Source organism: Ictidomys tridecemlineatus, chromosome 2, assembly GCF_052094955.1.
Source record: "Ictidomys tridecemlineatus isolate mIctTri1 chromosome 2, mIctTri1.hap1, whole genome shotgun sequence".
NCBI classification, from domain to species: Eukaryota; Metazoa; Chordata; class Mammalia; order Rodentia; family Sciuridae; genus Ictidomys; species Ictidomys tridecemlineatus.
The window spans coordinates 91,803,357-91,820,682 of record NC_135478.1 but is presented as its reverse complement, the minus strand read 5'-3'; the positions used below and the strand labels follow the sequence as shown (position 1 = coordinate 91,820,682).

The following is a 17,326-nucleotide window of genomic DNA, read 5'->3' as shown; positions in this document are numbered from 1 at the left end:
TTTAAACAGGGTGCTTGTTCCAGGAACTTCTCAGTGAGGGGGTGACGTTTGAATACAACCCTGAAGGAAAGGAAGGAGCGATCCATGCTACTCTCTAGAGGAAGAGATGTCCTGGCAGTGGGCAAAGAAGAGGTAAAGACCCTGAGGCCGGAACGTGCCCAGCACTTTCCAGGAACAGTCAGGAAGCAAGTGTGTGGTTGGGGCAGAGACTGGGTGCAAGGAGCAGAGCAAAGTGGCCAAGAGGGCAGGGAAGGGGCTGGGCAGGTCACCCGGGGTCTTGAAGGTGAGAGTATGGGGGAAAAATACAAATGCACCGTCCAGGGCTGGGGGTCCCAGAGCTTCCCACAGACGCTTGAAGAGATGCAGACCGCACCCCCTCCCCCTCCCCCTCCCCCATGAGACTAAGAACCAGCGCGGGTTGGTTTGCCCTTCAAAATTTCCCGCTCCCGAGTCTCAGCAGGAAGGGGCGGAAACTGATTGTTTTGTTGCGAGCGTCACGTTGCCATAGCGACCCCTGCAGCTCCACCACCTGCGGGGACTAAAGTTGCAAGCTGAAGGTGAGGCGGCGGGAGGCTGCAGGGACCGCAGGTGAATGCAGGTGAGCGTAGGTGGAGTGGGGCTCCAGCTAACCCCCAGCGGCCTGGGCACCGCCCCCTCCACCTTCTTCTGTGGTCCTCATTGTTATTTAGGATCAAAACAGCCTGGACAGGGCTGGGGATGTGGCTCAAGCGGTAGCGCGCTCGCCTCGCATGCGTGCGGCCCGGGTTCGATCCTCAGCACCACATACCAACAAAGATGTTGTGTCCGCCGAGAACTAAAAAATAAATATTAAAAATTCTCTCTCTCTCTCTCCCTCTCTCCTCTCACTCTCTCTTTAAAAAAAAAAAAAAAAAAAAAAGAAAAGAAAAGTTATTTTAAAAAAAAAAAAAAAAAAAAAAAAAAAAAAAAAAAAAACAGCCTGGACAGGCTTGCAAGCCTTTCTTTTCCTATCAATAGCTATTGTTGTACAATTTGCAACCTTCCCCAGAGTAGACCTAAGTGTGAATGGGAGGTGGACTTTATGTGGCACTAATGAAGCAGTAAATAACACCAGTGACATCATAAGAAAGTTATTACTTGTGCTAGGGGCGTAGCTCAGTGGTAGAGGACTTGACTGGCATGTGAAATGGAAAGTTATTAAGAGTCTGTGGTTTGTTATGTTTCTGAGTAAGCCAAGGAGAAAGTGTCAATATGGGGCTAACATGGCATTAACACTTGTTTTAGTTTTTGCTTATCTTTCATTTTAGCAGAGACCTTGGAACTCAGCCATCTGTAAGCCACAAAACCTAGCTAAGATTTAAATTGGTTATTTTGGGTACTTTAAAAAAATATATTTATTTATGTATCTTTAGTTGTTTTTTTTTGTTTGTTTTGTTTTGTTTTTTTAATGTGGTAACAAGGGTTGAACTCAGTGCCTCATGCATGCTAGGAGAGCACTCTACCACTGAGCCACCACCCCAGCCCCATTTTGGCTACTTTTATTTTTAGTTCTCTTCATCCTAGAGTACCTGGTTCCAGTTTTCTACTTATGGCAAGGGTGTGTAAAGTCTACTTGTTTGGATAAAGGTATCAATTTTTAAAGTGAATTAACATAAAGATTATTCATTCGAAGACACACCTGTGATCCTAGTTATTTGGGAGACTGAGGCAGGAGAATCCCAAGTTCAAGGCCAACCTCAGCAACTTAATGATACCCTCAGAACATTAAAAAGTAAAAAGGACGGGGGATGTAGCTCAGTACTAAAATACTCTTGAAGTCAATCCCCAGTATAAAATATAAAATAAGGGGCTAGAGTTGTGGCTCAGTGGTAGAGTGCTTGCCTAGCATGCATGAGGCACTGGGTACAATCCCTGGCGCAAGTGCGTGCTCTCTCTTCCTATCTGAGGTCCCCCCAGAGCTCCAGCTACCACACAATACAGCAACTGAAGAGTATGTACAAGACCAAGACTATCTAAAGAGGGCACGGATATACAGTGCAAAATGTGAACTAAGGGGCCTTTGCTCCAAAAGTATAAGAATTTTGAAATGGTAACAGAAGAACAGTAAACCAAGGGTGTAGCTCAGGGCTTGTAAGGAGGACCTGCTATGCAGCTGCACAGGGGGCACAAAACCAGCAGGCTGGCCTCATGGATGGTTGCTGGGACACCATGATCTCTTGGAATCTACTGTCTCTGAGGCCTTCTAATTGGTCAGTATCTGAGTGTGTCAGTACCTGGGAGTGCTTATGTGTAGCCCCAGAAACCATGCAGCTGCTGAGGGAAGATAAGGGTCCCCAGGATTTGGAGAAGGCCATTTTTATCACCCATGAACAAGACAAACGAAGACAGACAGCTGGCCGTGAATGTCTGTGTTGGAGATTCTGGGGACACAAGGAATAGAAACGCAGGCTCCCAGACCCTGAAGGGAAGCCCTACATTTCCCCCCACAAAGTCCCTCTGCGACTAAACTAAGCAGAGCTGGGTCCAGTGGGGAAAAAAAAAAAAAACTAACGAGACAATGGGATGGAAGTTAAGGGTCACACATAGAAGGGTGACAGTCCTGGTGTGCCTGGGATTGTCCCATATTTTAGCACCAAAAATCTGAGGTGCCAGGAAACCCTTCAGCCCCACGAAACCTGCTCACTTGGTCACCACCCGCCCTTCCCCCCATCGTCTCTTTAATTGTCAAACTCAGCCCCTGGGATTTGCCACCATCCTGTCAGCTAGATAGATGAGGTGGGACCATGGGGAACCACAGTACAATGCTTGGCCCTGGGGGGGCAGGCGGTTCCTGCAAGCTATGCAAAAGCCAGCTGTCTGCCAGATACCCCCTTGCTCCCACCACCTGGCCCTTCCCTCTGGGTTCCTCCAGCCACAGGACCAGGACCTACTCTGATTGATCATTCTAGTCATCAAATATGTGATTGTCATTCCTCCAAGCGGCAGCTTCTCTCTGATGCCATCATAAACCCTGGGTTCCTAATGGTCTCCCTGGGTTCCCAAGCAATTGTTCCATCAGATCCCCATGGAGGGGGCCCTAGGGGAAGGCAAGGGAGGGAATAGCTAAGAGTCAGTCCAGCACAAAAGGACCCCCTTCCACAGGGACTCAGAATACACATGAGTCACCCCTCCTGCCCTCAGGGGCCTCCCTGGGAAACCCTAGGATCCCAGCCTGTAAACAAGGCACACTGAACCCCTCATATCCCTGACCCTTTTCTAGCATCTTCTGGCCCCACAGAAGCAACCAACATGCCAGTCTTCAAATGCCCCCCAAAGTCGGAGCCCCTGTGGAAGGGGTGGGACCAGAAGGCCCAGAAGAACGGACTGAGACACCAAGTGTATGCTGTGAACGGTGATCACTACGTGGGCGAGTGGAAGGACAACACAAAACATGGTGAGCGGGGGGACCCTCAGGTAGCCAGTGTGAGGTCAGAGCTGTGGTGGGCAGGCAATAGGCACAAGAAAACTGTGCAGAATTCATTGGGGACATAAGAGGTGACCCTAGGGCTGGGATGTAGCTCAGTGGCAAAGCGTCTGCCTTGCATTCGCAAAGCCCTGGGTTCGACCCCCAGTTCCAAAAAAAAAAAAAAAGACAAAAAAAAGAACCCCACCATAAGAGGTGACCCTAAGGCTCTCCACGTAGGGTGCTGACATGGACCAGAAAGGAACTCTTCGTGCTGGGGATCTGGAACCTACTCCAGCCCTGACCTCAGCTGCGTGAGGGTCTTGGGACCAGCAGGGGACAAAGGGGCCTCCAGAAGCCAGCCTGCCGCTGGGACTCTGTGGATTGAGCGAGGTCCCTGCTCTCTGAGATATGGGCTAAGCTTGGGACTTGTTGGCAAGAGGAAAAGGCAGCCTTTTTATTCAAAAACCTGACTGGGCTTCTTCACTTTTGCCAGCTCTCAATCCTTACCCTCTACTGCTTTCCTGTCCTGGGGATTAGACCCAGGGCCGCATGCATGCTAGACCAGAGCTCTACCACTGAGCCACACCCCAAGACCAATTTGTAAAGCTAAGAGGTGGCATCCATCAATCTTGTAGCCCAGGGCTCATGCAATAGGGGAACTTCTGTCAAATGTGTCTCAGACCCTGGAGGAGAACACCCAGAAAGGAGAAGCCTGGGGCTGTTGGTGAATTCTGGGAATGCAGAATCCAGACCCCTGCTCTTTGGGACACATTTGACTAAATTGAAGTGAATATGGACAGATTAGTAGCAGTCTCCAGTGCTGGGGCTGGGATAGAGCACTCACCTAGCATGCGTGAGGCCCTGGGTTCAATCTAGCACTGCAAAAGAAGAAAAAAGAAAGAAAGAAAAATAAAGAAAGATCATGAGGGGCCAGGATTGCAGGATTGGGTATCTCAGAGGTTTCTTAAGACTGCTCACTTCAAAAATACTTACTGAACTGCCCATCCATACCAGACCCAGTGCTGGGCAACTGACACAATTCCAATCCCCAGGGATCCTCTGGTCTTGCCAAGAACTTGCACAATAAGGTAACATCAACTCTCACAAATGGGCCGGGTGCAGTGGCACACGCCTATAATCCCAACAGCTCTGGAGGCTGAGGCAGGAGGATCTCGAGTTCAAAACCAGCCTCAGCAACTGCAAAGCACTAAGCAACTCAGTGAGACCCTGTCTCTAAATAAAGTACAAAATAGGACTGGGGATGTGGCTCAGTAGTCAAGTGCCCCTGAGTTCAATCTCCAGTACTAGAAAAAAAAAAATCTCACAAATGGGGTAACTGGGATTCACAGACAGGAAGTAACTACCCAAGATGGAGCAGCTAAAAGTGGTGGCATCAGGATGAGAAGGGGACGAGAGAGGAGAGCTAAGGGGCCCTGAGAGACAGATAGTCAGGGGTAGCAGTGATATTTGAGTGGGGCCCAAGGATGAGAATGTGTCTCAGACCCTGGAGGGCAGAGCAGCATGTCTTCTAGACAGTGGAACCAGAGGGGAGGGTTGGTCTGAAATATTAAGAGGGAATATGGCTGCATCCAGGGACACACTAGAAGTCAGTGTGCCTGAAGCACAGTGAAAGAAGGAGAGCAGGATGGTTAGTAGGGCCAACTACATAGGGCTTCAAAGGCCATGGTGAGTTGCACTTTTCTTAATAATATGCCCAGGGGCTGGGGATATGGCTCAAGCGGTATTGCACTCACCTGGCACACATGCAGCCCGGGTTCGATCCTTAGCACCACATACAAACAAAGATGTTATGTCTGCCGAAAACTAAAAAATATTGAAAAATCTCTCTCTCTTAAAAAAAAAAAAAAAAAAAAATATATATATATATATATATATATATATATATTTATATATAAAAAACATGGCCAAACAATAAATGGCTTAAAGGTTGGGGTCAGACAGCACAATATCTTCATCAATCCTGACCCCTATAACTGAAAGGGTTTTTTGTTTCGTTTTGTTTTTGGTACCAGGGATTGAACCCAGGGGCACTTTACCACTGAGCAACATCCAAGCCCTTTCTTTAAAATTTTGAGACAAGCTCTCACTAAGTTGCTTAGGGCCTTGCTAAATTGTTGAGGCTAGCCTCAAACTTTCAATCCTCCTGCCTCAGCTTCCCGAGTCACAGGGATTATAGGTGTGCACCATAGAGCCGGGCTTTGTAATTGAAACTTTATACCCTTTGGCCAACATCTTCCCATTTCCCTCATACCCAGCTCCTGGTAACTATCATTCTACTCTGTTTCTACAAGTTTGACGTTTTTATATTCCACATATAAGTGACATCATGTGATATTTATCTTTCTGTGTCTGGCTTATTTTACTATCGAGATAATGTGCTCCAGCTGGGTGCAGTGGCTCATGCCTATAATCCCAGCAACTTGGGAGGCCATAGCAGGAAATTCTCAAATTCAAAGCCAGACTGGGTAACTTCTCAAAATAAAAGATAAAAAGGGCTAGGATGTGGCTCAGTGGTTAAGCACCCCTGAGTTCAATCCATTACCAAAAAAAAAAAAAAAAGCAATAAAAAAGATAAGGTGCTCTAGGTTTTTCCATGTTTATCCATGTTGCCCCAAATGGCAGGATTTCCTCTTTTTTTTTTTTTTTGATACCTGGGTTTGAACTCAGGGACACTGGACCACTGAGCCACAGCCACAGCCTTATTTTACATTTTATTTATAGACAGGGTCTCACTGAGTTGCTTAGTGCCTCACTTTTGCTGAGGCTGGCTTTGAATTCACAATCCTCCTGCCTCAGCTTCCCAAGCCTCTGGGGTTACAGGTATGCACCACCACGCCTAGCTGAATCTCCTTTTCTTTAAGAATGAATAATATTCCTTTCTTTCCCACTTCATATATATACACAGATACATATACACATATATATCCTTCCTTTTTTTTTTAAGTATTGTGGATTGGGCTGGGGATGTGGCTCAAGCGGTAGTGTGCTCACCTGGCATGCATGCAGCCCAGGTTCGATCCTCAGCACCACATACAAACAAAGATGTTGTGTCCGCAGAAAGCTAAAAAAAAATAAATATTAAAATTCTCTGTCTCTCTCTCTAAAAAAAAAATATTTTAAAAAAGAGTATTGTGGATTGAACCACCCAGGAACACTGCAGCACTGAACTACATCCCCTGCCTACTTTATATTTTTATTTTTAAAATTTTGATACAGAGTCTTGCTAAGGTGTCCTAAATTGACCTTGAACTTGCAATCCTGCCTCAGCCTCCCAAGTACCTGAGATTATAGGCATGTGTCACCACCATGCCCAGCTCTACATTTTTTTTCTTCATTCACCCATGTATAGATATTTAGGTTGTCCCATGAAACAATCTCATCTCTATTTTATAGATGAGGCATCTGAGACCTAGACATGTCCAAAGAGTTACTTCCCTGAGGCCACAAAGCTCACAGGGGCAATGTTGGATTTGTTCCCAGACTATCAAAGACCAAGCGTGGGGCTGGGGTTGTGGCTCACCGGTAGAGCACTTGCCTAGCATGTGCAAGGCCCTCGGTTCAATTCTAAGCACCACATAAAAATAAATAAATAAAATAAAGGTATTGTGTCCAACTACAACTAAAAAATAAAACATTAAAAAAATATTAAAAAGACCAAGCCATGAATTGGCTTGTATTTTATTCATTCCTTTGTTCAATAAATATTGGTCGTATATGTCAGACATTGTTCTTTGGCATGATGAACAAAACATATCGACAGTGCATACTCTCGTAGAGCTTGCATCCTCCTGGAAGAGACAGACAACACACAAAAAATGACAAAAGAATTATCTACTGTGTCAGGAGCTGATAAGGGAAAAGGAAAGAAACAGAGCAGGGTAAGGGTGTGGGAGAGGCTTTATAATTTTGGTCAGGATGGTCAGGGGAGACCTCATTAAGGAAATAAAGCTTCAGCCAAGCCTTGCTGGAAGTAGGGAATGAGTATCTGGAGAAGAGTGTTCTAGATAAAGGACAAGCAAGTGTAAAGGCCCTGAGGCAGGAACATGGGCTGGTATGAAAACCATAGTGATTGGATTGTAATCTGGAAGGTGGGAGTGGTGGTGTGGCTGGATTAGTAGGAGATAGGTCTCCTTGTGTGTTTAGAACTGTTTTCTAGGCATGTTCTAGAAAACCTGGCCACTAATGATCATGTAGTGTTATTAAGAGGTAAGATGGGGGGGGCTGGGTTGTGGCTCAGTGGTAGAGTGCTTGCCTAGTAAGCATGTGTGAGGCACTGGGTTTGATCCTCAGCACCACATAAAAAAATAAATTAAATAAAGGTACTGTGTCCATCTATAACTTAAAAAATATTTTAAAATAAATCAATAAGTAAAATGGGTACAGTAGCGCACGCCTGTAATCCCAGTAGCTCAGAGGCTGAGACAGTAGGATCGCAAGTTCAAAGCCAGCCTCAGCAACTCAGTGAGGCCGTAAGCAACTCAGTGAGATCCTGTCTCTAAATAAAATACAAAATAAGGCTGGGGATATGGCTCAGTGGTCGAGTGTCCCTGAGTTCAATCCCTGGTACCAAAAATAAATAAATAAGTAAAATTAGGGTGTTGGGTCCATCTACAACACACACACACACACACACACACACGCACACATATATGTATATATTTAAGAGATGAGGCTGAAACACTGAAGGGGTGGATTTCTCCTTGGGGTTTGTTATATCAGTTGGGCTTTAGGGCAAAAGGCTGTCAAAGAACAGCTCTTTGTAGAAATGGAGCTTTCCTGGGGTTCTCCTGGGCTCTGGCAGTCTAGAAAGGAGGTGCAGACCTTGTCCTAGGCCTGGAGAATTGCCAGTGTAGGGGTCCCTGAGGCCTGGCCGGGCACACGGCCTCCAGCCCCAGGGTGGCCATGTCTGCAGTGTTGACCCATCTATGTGTCACCAGGGAAGGGAACACAGGTCTGGAAGAAGAATGGAGCCATCTATGAAGGGGACTGGAAGTTTGGGAAGCGAGATGGCTATGGCACCCTCAGCCTTCCTGAAAAAGGAAGTAGAAAGTACCAGAGAGTCTACTCCGGCTGGTGGAAAGAGGATAAGAAATCTGTGAGTGTGGTTCCCAGCATGCCCTGGGTGGGGGTGGGTCTGATACCTGCTGAGTGTGAGAAAGTCAGTGTGTAAGAGCCTGGAGCCCAGAGAGTGTGACCTACATTGGGAAAGACCCCCTGGAGAAGAGTGTTCTAGACAAAGGACAAGCAAGTGTAAAGGCCCTGAGGCAGGAACATGGCTGGTATGAAAACCATAGTGATTGGATTGTAATCTGGAAGGTGGGAGTGGTGGTGTGGCTGGATTAGTAGGAGATAGGTCTCCTTGTGTGTTTAGAATTGTTTTCTAGGCATGTTCTAGAAAACCTGGCCACTAATGGTCATGTAGTGTTATTAAGAGGTAAGACTGGGGGGCGGGGCTGGGTTGTGGCTCAGTGGTAGAGTGCTTGCCTAGCAAGGGTCAAAGCTTTTCAGAACAAAACCCAGGAAACAGGAAGCAAGAGGAGTGGGGGCCCAGGGAGGAGCCCATGAAACCCTGGGGCTCCAAGGAGACCACAGGCCTGTCAGGCCAGGCTGAGGTCTCCTCCACCCTCCTCCTCGTCATTTCCTGCCTTTCTTTTCCCTGGGCATCTCTTCTGAGAATTCCCCTTTTGGGGGATACTGGGCCTGGATAAAAGGGGAGGGTAGGAAACTGTCAACAAAATGTAGAGCCACACCCTTGGCCATAGCACAAGAAAGGAAGAAGGGGATAGAAGCCAGTCAGCAGAGCCATGAACTCCCAAACAGGGACAGGTTCCCTCAAGTTATTTTCACAGACTTGGAGGAATCTTCATTTTAAGCCACATGGAGACAGTATGGCAAGGGAGACTTGGTGGCAGGACACCTGCAGTCCTACTGATTCAGGAAGTTGAGGCAGAAGGATCACAAGTTCGAGGCCAGTTTGGGCAACTTAACAAGATTCTGTCTCAAAAAAAAAAAAAAAATTAAAAGGGCCAAGGATGTAACTCAGTGGTAGAGCACCCCTGGGTTCCAACCCCAGCAGTACAGTGGGGTGGGGGAAGGGTGCCCTGGCTGCTGAAGGACGGAAGGGGATCTGAAGGGAGGGAGAGGGGATGGTGGGCTGCGTGCAGGGGTAGCAGAGGGACAGAGAAAAGTGGACAGTCTGAGGTCTTTCAAGGTATGGCCCTCCCTCCGCTTGGATGGAGAGCTGAGCGAAGACAGAGCTCAAGTTGGTGGCTTGGTGCCTGGGAAGGTGATGCGCTTCTCTTGTGGTGGGAGCTCTGTGAACAGAAACACTTTTGTGCTTTCAGGGCTATGGGGTCCAGTTTTTCGGACCCAAGGAGTATTACGAGGGCGAGTGGTGTAGCAACCAGCGCTGCGGGTGGGGCCGAATGTACTACAGCAACGGAGACATCTACGAGGGCCAGTGGTGGAAGGACAAGCCGGACGGGGAGGGCATGCTGCGCCTGAGTGAGTGCTCCGCCCCAAAGCTGGGCCCGCCCCACCTGCTGACCACGCCCCAACGCTGGCTCCGCCTCACCCCATCAAGCCACGCCCAATGCTCTGTGGCCACGCCCCTGACGCCCTGCTGGCCGCTGGCCGCGCCCCTTAGCAGGATAAGAGCTTAAGGTGCCGGGATCCTTCCCTCTGTTGGATCCTATGCTCTAATAAGGGAGCTATAAGCAGATAAATAACACAATTTTTTATTGCCATAGTAATCATAGCACGGAGTTCATTTAATCCTCACAACAATCCTGTGAATTGGAAGTTCTAATCACAGAAGTTACAAAGTCCTTTGCTCAAGGTCATACAGGCTTTTAGTTATGGATCAAAGGTCCTAAGGAATTTTTAAAAAACAGGAAGGTGTGTTGGGAAATGGCAAAGAACTTGGGTCAGGCAATGCCTCCAAGAGTCGGTGATATTGAACATTTGGAAGGCCAACCTGAGGAAGAGGGAGAGGCAGAGTTGCAGTGAGCTTGGGAAGGGCACATCAAGCAATAATTAATTTTCACTAATTACTAGTGAAAAGCACAGTGGGCCAGGACTTAATCTTCAGTATTGTCTATGCATAGGAACCAAAACGAGGTTTTTTTGTTTATTATTGGGGATGGAACCCAGGGGCACTCTACCACTGAGCTGCATTCCACTCTTTTTTGTTTTTTATTTTTTGAGACTGGGTCTCACTAAGTTGCACAGGCCAGCCTGGAATTTTCAATCCTTCTGCCTGGGCCTCTGGAGTTACTGGGATTACCCATGTGCACCACTATGCCTGACGATTTGAGCTTTTAAAGGCATAAATTGGATCTCATCTGTTTTTAAATCTTTCATAGCTCTCTGTTGCTATGAACTCAAACTGAGTTCAAGTTCTATGGTTTTTGCCCTCACACCCCTCTAGTTTCACCTGCATGCCCCACCATGCCCCGCTCCCATACTGGAACCTTGCACTAGTCTGGAATGCTTTCCCCTAGATGTTTGCAGTATCTCCTCCTTTGTGAGGTTCTCATTATTCTCAGTACCTGCTTCCTTTCTTTCTAGCACTAGGTGTATCAACTTGGGCAAGTGACTTCACCTCTCTGTGCCTCAGTTTCCTCATCTGTAAAATAGCCATAATAGCAGTATCCATTTCATAGAGTTGTGTAGGGGGAAGATGAGTCAGTCATCAGTGTGTGTAAAGTTCTAAGAACTTTACAAAAAGAGTCCTTTTTTTTTTTTTTTTTGCTGGGCATTAAACCCAGGAGTACTTTACCACTGAGATAAGTCCCCACACCTTTTTATTTTTTATTTTTGTTTATTTATTTGGTGGTGCTGGGGATTGAACCCAGGGCTTTGTGCATGCAAGGCAAGCACTCTACCAACTGAGCTATATTCCCCAGCCCTTTACTTTTTATTTTGAGACAGGGTCTCACTAGGTTGCTTAGGGCCTTGAGTTGCTGAGCCTGGCCTCATACTTGCAATCCTCCTGCCTCAGCCTCCAGAGTGGTAGGACTATAGGCATGTGCCAACTTGTGTGGCCACAAGATTCTAATTTCCAGTGAGAGTCAGCCAAGCTGAGGCATCAGGGCCACTGAGAAGGTTAGGTGGGCCATTTTTTCTGTCTTTCTAGTCTTCCCCACACCCCAGCTGTGAGCCTAATCACCCTCTGTGAATCTGTGAATAACCTGCTGTGGCCTGCCAGTGTGAGTGTATCCTTAAGTGTATCCTTCCTTCCTTCCATTTTTTTTTTTTTTTTTTTTTTTGAGTGCTGGGAGTTGATCCCTTGGCCTGACATGCTATGCTTTATCACTGAGCTATATCCTGGTCCTTTCTCTTTTTTATTTTGAGACAGGGTCTCACTAAATTGCCCAGGCTGACCTTGAACTTGTAGTCCTCGTGCCTTAGCCTCCCAAATAGCTGAAATTACAGGTGCCTTTGCCACCATGCCCAGCCAAGTGGTTCATTCCCGTGGCCTGGACTCTGAGACAACCTGCCTGGTTTGAGAACTTGTCCTGAGTTTGTACAAGTGCTAGGACCTCAGGCAATTTGCTTAAACTGTGCTTTGATTTCCTTGTCCATAACTTGTAGATAAAAATTAAAATCATTCTAGGGTTGTAGCTCAGTGGCAGAGTGTGTGCTTAGCATGTACAAGGCCCTGAGTTTGATCCTTACCATCAAAATAAAATAAAACTTTCTGGGATTATTGTGAAGGTCAAATGAGATGTATGTTTGTAAAATGCCTTAGCATGAAGGCTGAAACCTATTAGTAAGTGCTGAATTTTTTAAATTTTAAACTTGGGATTGAATTCAGCTGCCTTATACTACTCAGCTACAGCCCAGTTCTTTTTATTCTTGGGTTTTTTTTTTTTAATTTTTTTTAGAGAGAGTGAGAGAGAGGGGGACAGAGAGAGAGAGAGAGAGAGAGAGAGAATTTTAACATTTATTTATTTTTTCTTAGTTCTCGGCGGACACATCTTTGTTGGTATGTGGTGCTGCTGAGGATCGAACCCGGGCCGCACGCATGCTAGGCGAGCGCGCTACCGCTTTAGCCACCTCCCCAGCCCCTTTATTCTTGTTTTGACACAGGGTCTCACTAAGTGGCTGAGGGTCTTGCTGAATTGCTGAGGCTAGCCTTGAATTTAAAATCCTCCTGCCTTAGACAGGAGTGTACGGGAGGGTTGAACCCAGGGTGCTTAACCACTGAACCACATCCCCAGCCCCTTTTAAATATTTTATTTAGAGACAGGATATCACTGAGTAGTTTAGAGCCTTGCTAAGTTGCTGAGGTCAGCTTTGAACTTGTGATCCTTCTGCCTCAGCCTCCTGAGTGGCTGGGATTACAGGATGCACAACCACACCGGGCTCAGGCTGGTTTGATATGCCCAGCATCCTCACCTCCCTGTCGTTTCCCCAGAGAATGGGAACCGCTATGAGGGTTTCTGGGAGAGAGGCATGAAGAATGGACAAGGACGTTTCTTCTACCTGGACCATGGTCAGCTGTTTGAAGGTTTCTGGGTGGACGATGTGGCCAAGTGTGGCACCATGATCGACTTTGGCCGCGATGAAGCCCCTGAGCCAACTCGGTTCCCTATTCCTGAGGTGAGTCACTTCCCAGGGACCTGCAGCCACACCCAGAGAGAAAGAAAGGAACCCCTGACTCCACCCAGCCAGGAAACTGATGAGGTTCTGTTTTCAGGCAGGGCATCCCCAACAAGGTGACTCCCATGCTCCTCAAACCAAACCCTGGCTGTTTCCCTCTAGGTCAAACTTCTAGACCCTGATGGTGTGCTGAAGGAAGCCTTGGCCATGTTCCAGAAGACAGAAAAAGAAGGAGATTGATGCCAGGTGAGGAGGTGGCCACACTTGGCACCTTTGAAGAGGTTGAGGCAGCTCCAAGGACCAGAAGGATACACAGGTCTTCTGGGGTCTCCAAAGGGTTGCGGGACAAGACCAGAGAAGGCAGGTTTCCTGCCTCCTATGGTCCAGGTGGTCCTTTTTGGTTCCTCCCCTTCAAAACCCATGTCCCTGGAGACCAGTGCATTCCAGTCCTACCTGAATCTTCCCTCTTGCATGCTGGGCTTTGCTGGGGTGGGCACTGGGCTGGAGTCAGGTGGTTCACTCACTCCTAAATGCCCTTGAGGTGAGGAGAGTGGGTCCCAAGCCTCCATTTGCACATCTGTGTGATGGGGCCTTGTCCAGGGGTAGCTCCTCCTGGAGTGGGTGTAAGTGAGGCTTGAGAAAAGGGCATTATGTTTTTCAAATGCCAGCTCCATGTCCCCCTCACCCCTGCAGAGAGAGTGTCAAGGCTCAGGAGAAACTCAAGCCATGTCACCCAACTGCTCAGACTGGTGCGGCTCCTGCTGGAGGAGCAAGCAGCGACTCTGGGCATGCCCTTGGCACCCTCAGAGGGCACTCCTCCCAGCATTAGGTCATTCTTTGCTGATAGGGGGGACCAGCTGGCTTTTGGGACTTTCATTCAGTCTTTCATCCTATGACCTCATCTTTGAGTGCATAAGAATAAAGAACCTGGTGGCCTTAGCCCAGGGTCTGTGGTATGAGGAAGGGGTGGGAAGGCTCAGAAAGATGTCAGATGGAGGAGGGCAAGACTGCCTCATGGTTGCATGAATTTCTGGGTGGAGAAAAGCACATGACTCCTGGTCTCTGACCTCTCAGACAGTCCAGAGAGGAGGATGAACCTGCATTCTACCACACTGGCCACCAAGATTTGGTATTAAAGCCTGACCCACCTTCTCAATGTCACACAGAAGCTCTCAATCTTGGAATCCATGGAAACGTTAAAAGCTATGGACAGCCTGGTGCAGTGGCACACACATATAATACAGCAACTTGGGAGGCTGAGGCAGGAGGATCTCAAGTTTGAGGCCAGCCTTAGCAACTTAACAAGACCCTCAAAATAAAAATAAAAAGGACTGGGAGTGTAGCTCAGTGGTGAAGCACCCTGGGTTCCCTTCCCAGTACCTAAATAAATTACCTAATAAATAAAAGCTGTGGATGCCCAGGTCCCATTCCCAGGGAGTCCCATCTAGGATGAGGCCTAGGCATTCAAAGAGTTTCCCAGGGGTTTCTGATGTGGAGCTGAAGACAAGAACCCCTGACCTTCTGGCCATGGATCCCTAAGCTAGTGGCCAGTTTTGCTCTATCTGTAAAATCAAATTTAGAAACATCACAGGAGTGTTTGGAGGACTTGATGCAATAGCATGTTTTGAGGTTAACTGCGGACCATGTGCCCGGGAAGAGTTCTGCAGAATTCTAAGGTAGGCAGCATTCCTGAGAGATAAGAGGGACTCTTGCTTAATGCACCCTAGAGCTAGCCTGCCTGGGCCTGAGTTGTGCCTTCGTGGGAGTGTCACCCAAACTCTCAGTTTTCTGGGCTTCCTCACCTGTAACCTGGGTCAGAACAAGACTTAGCTGCCAGGGTTACTGTGGTTCATTACTACAAGGATGGAACCAAGCAGTGGTTTTAGACCAGGTGAGATTTTTTTATCCCCAGCACCTCAGACATTTGATAATGTCTGGAGACATTTCGAGCTGTCATGATTAGTGAAGCATGCTACTGGGGTCTGGCGCGTAGAGACTAGGGATGCTGCTCAATATGCTACAATGTAAGAATGCTGCAGGAGAGCTGTTCATCCCAGTCAACAGTGTCCAGGTAGAGAACACTGAAATCCAGTGATGTTTGTAAAGCCCTCAGGATGTGCTACGCACATAGTAAAAAGCTCAGTAAAGATGCTCCCTGCCCCCTGCATCCTAAGTGGCTTGACCCAGGGTATGGTTCTGTCTGTACCAGACATCAGAATTAAGGCTGGCCATCACAGGATATAAAATCAACTACCAGATGCAGAGTGTTTATCCTATGCCCAGGCCTGTGTCAACAACTTCCTGTGCCTACTCTCCAGTGACTTTGCCCAGACTTGTGAGTTTTCCTGCTATTTTTAATTCCATTAGAGGAGGAAACTGAGGGAGGTTCATAGGTCATCAAGCTAGTACTGTGCCTAAACTTGAATCTATCTGCTTTCAAGGCACGGGAGAGTATGTATAGAAGGTTACCATTCTGTTTTAGAAAAAGCTGGAGGAGGGAAGGTGTGTTTAAATATAAAATAGTGCTAGGCAGCAGCCAAAACTGACAATAATGGTCATCTCTGGGGAGAACAGAGGATCTGGGAACAGGGGTGAGAGCAACTTTTCACTGTTATATTTGGAACCCTGTGAATGTATTATCTGCTGTATTCAAAATATAAATAAAATTGTAACTAAAGGACTGTGATCTTATTCATTTACTTGGATGCTGGGGATGGAACCCAGGGCCTCACAGATGCTAAGCAGATGCTCTACCACTGCACTACACCCAGCCCCAGACTGCTCCTAACTATGAGTCTTGCCCAAGTTGCCTGGGCGTGAGACACCTGGGGTGCTTATTAGAAATAGATTCCAGAGACACACCTAAACCAACTTGAATCAGAATCTCCTGGGGGGTGGGGACTTGGAAATCTGCATCCTACAAGCTAGGCTGGGGATTCTTGAGTCCAGGCAGGTTTAGGAAAGCAAATCTAAGACTATAAGATCACAGCAGAAATGACTACTGCCAAATCCTGCATCTCTGCAGAAGGTAGTGAAGTAGAGATCTTAGGGTGCAGGGTGAATGTGAAGTCATAGGAGGGAGATGAGTATTAGGCTTACCAATGCCCCACCCAACTTTTATTTCAGCTAGAGCACCCCCCCTTTTTTTTTTTTTTTTGGTATCAGGGTTAAAAGGAGGGACACTTAATTACTAAGCCACATCCCCAGCCTTTTTTAAATTTTGAGACAGGGTCTCACTAAGTTGCTTAGGGCCTTGCTAAATTACTGAGGCTGGCCTTGAATTTGTGATCCTCCTGCTTCAGCCTCTGGAGCCGCCACTGGGATTATAGGAATGCACCATCATGCCTGACTAGCCAGGGCACTTTCTAAAACCATTTTACAGGGCTGGGGATGTGGCTCAAGCGGTAGCACGCTGGCCTGGCATGCCTGCGGCCCGGGTTCGATCCTCAGCACCACATACCAACAAAGATGTTGTGTCGGAAGAGAACTAAAAAATAAATATTAAAAAAAAAAATTCTCTCTCTCTCTCTCTCCCTCCTCTCTTTCTCTTAAAAAAATAAATAAATAAAACCATTTTACATACTGAGTTTCTGAGATACAGAAATCTCAAACTCAGGGCCTATTGGGACCAGGCAAGTAACAAGTGAACCTGGCCTGGTGTGGGACAAGAGGGAGAGGTGGAGGGGCTGGGGTTGAGGCTCAGTGATAAGAGTGTTTGCCTATCATGTGTGAGGCACTGGGTTCAATTCTCAGCATCACATAAAAATATATAAATAAAATAAAGGTATGTGTCCATCTACAACTAAAAATATTTTTAAAAAAGAAAGAATGAAATAAAAAGAGGGAGAGGTGGAGACTGTGATAAAAATAGGCCTTGGGGAGAGAGGGTGGTGGCAACTCAGCTCCTGCTGCTTCTCTGCAAGGTAAGCCCAGCGCTCCTGCATCTTCCCATTCTTCAAGCAAAACCAGAATAAGCCCAGGTAGGACTTTTGCACAGACCTTCCTTGTATCTGAGCAAGACTTTTCCTGGTCTAAACCTGCCTGGTGCCAGGTAAGGATGCTCAAGATTAAATGAGCTGATGGATATATCGGTGAATGGTGAACTAACATTTTTGCTTGTTTGTTTTAAATGGGTCCTGACACTATCTCTAAACTTATACACTATTTCTGCCAAAACACACACCCTGATTGTAATAATGAGAAAATATTAGAGAAACCAAATTGATAGGACATTCTACATAAAACCACAGGCCTGGACTCTGAAAATGTTAAAAT

General features: G+C 47.0%; 1 protein-coding gene across 4 annotated transcripts; it reads left to right on the top strand.

Annotated features, from left to right (window-relative positions):
* Positions 1-441: 441 nt before the first annotated feature.
* Positions 442-15,728, top strand: Morn3 (MORN repeat containing 3). 4 transcript variants are annotated; one of them, XM_078039221.1, is made up of 7 exons: positions 443-598; positions 3,239-3,412; positions 8,383-8,540; positions 9,790-9,949; positions 12,867-13,051; positions 13,214-13,297; positions 14,126-15,728. In XM_078039221.1, the coding sequence occupies exons 2-6, from the start codon at positions 3,268-3,270 to the stop codon at positions 13,289-13,291; spliced, it is 726 nt and encodes a 241-aa protein (XP_077895347.1). In that variant the 5' UTR covers positions 443-598; positions 3,239-3,267; the 3' UTR covers positions 13,292-13,297; positions 14,126-15,728. The 4 variants fall into 4 exon arrangements, with proteins under 4 accessions (XP_077895345.1, XP_077895347.1, XP_040145450.1 ...); XM_040289516.2 differs by having other exon boundaries at positions 13,745-15,728; XM_078039220.1 differs by having other exon boundaries at positions 13,214-15,728.
* Positions 15,729-17,326: the final 1,598 nt, after the last annotated feature.

Excerpts from the sequence above, each read along its gene's own strand:
- Morn3 (XM_078039219.1), top strand. The coding sequence starts at position 3,268 with ATGCCAGTCTTCAAATGCCCCCCAAAGTCGGAGCCCCTGTGGAAGGGG. Across the intron at positions 8,541-9,789 it reads GGAAAGAGGATAAGAAATCT|GGCTATGGGGTCCAGTTTTT; the intron begins GTGAGTGTGGTT and ends TTGTGCTTTCAG. Across the intron at positions 9,950-12,866 it reads GGAGGGCATGCTGCGCCTGA|AGAATGGGAACCGCTATGAG; the intron begins GTGAGTGCTCCG and ends TCGTTTCCCCAG.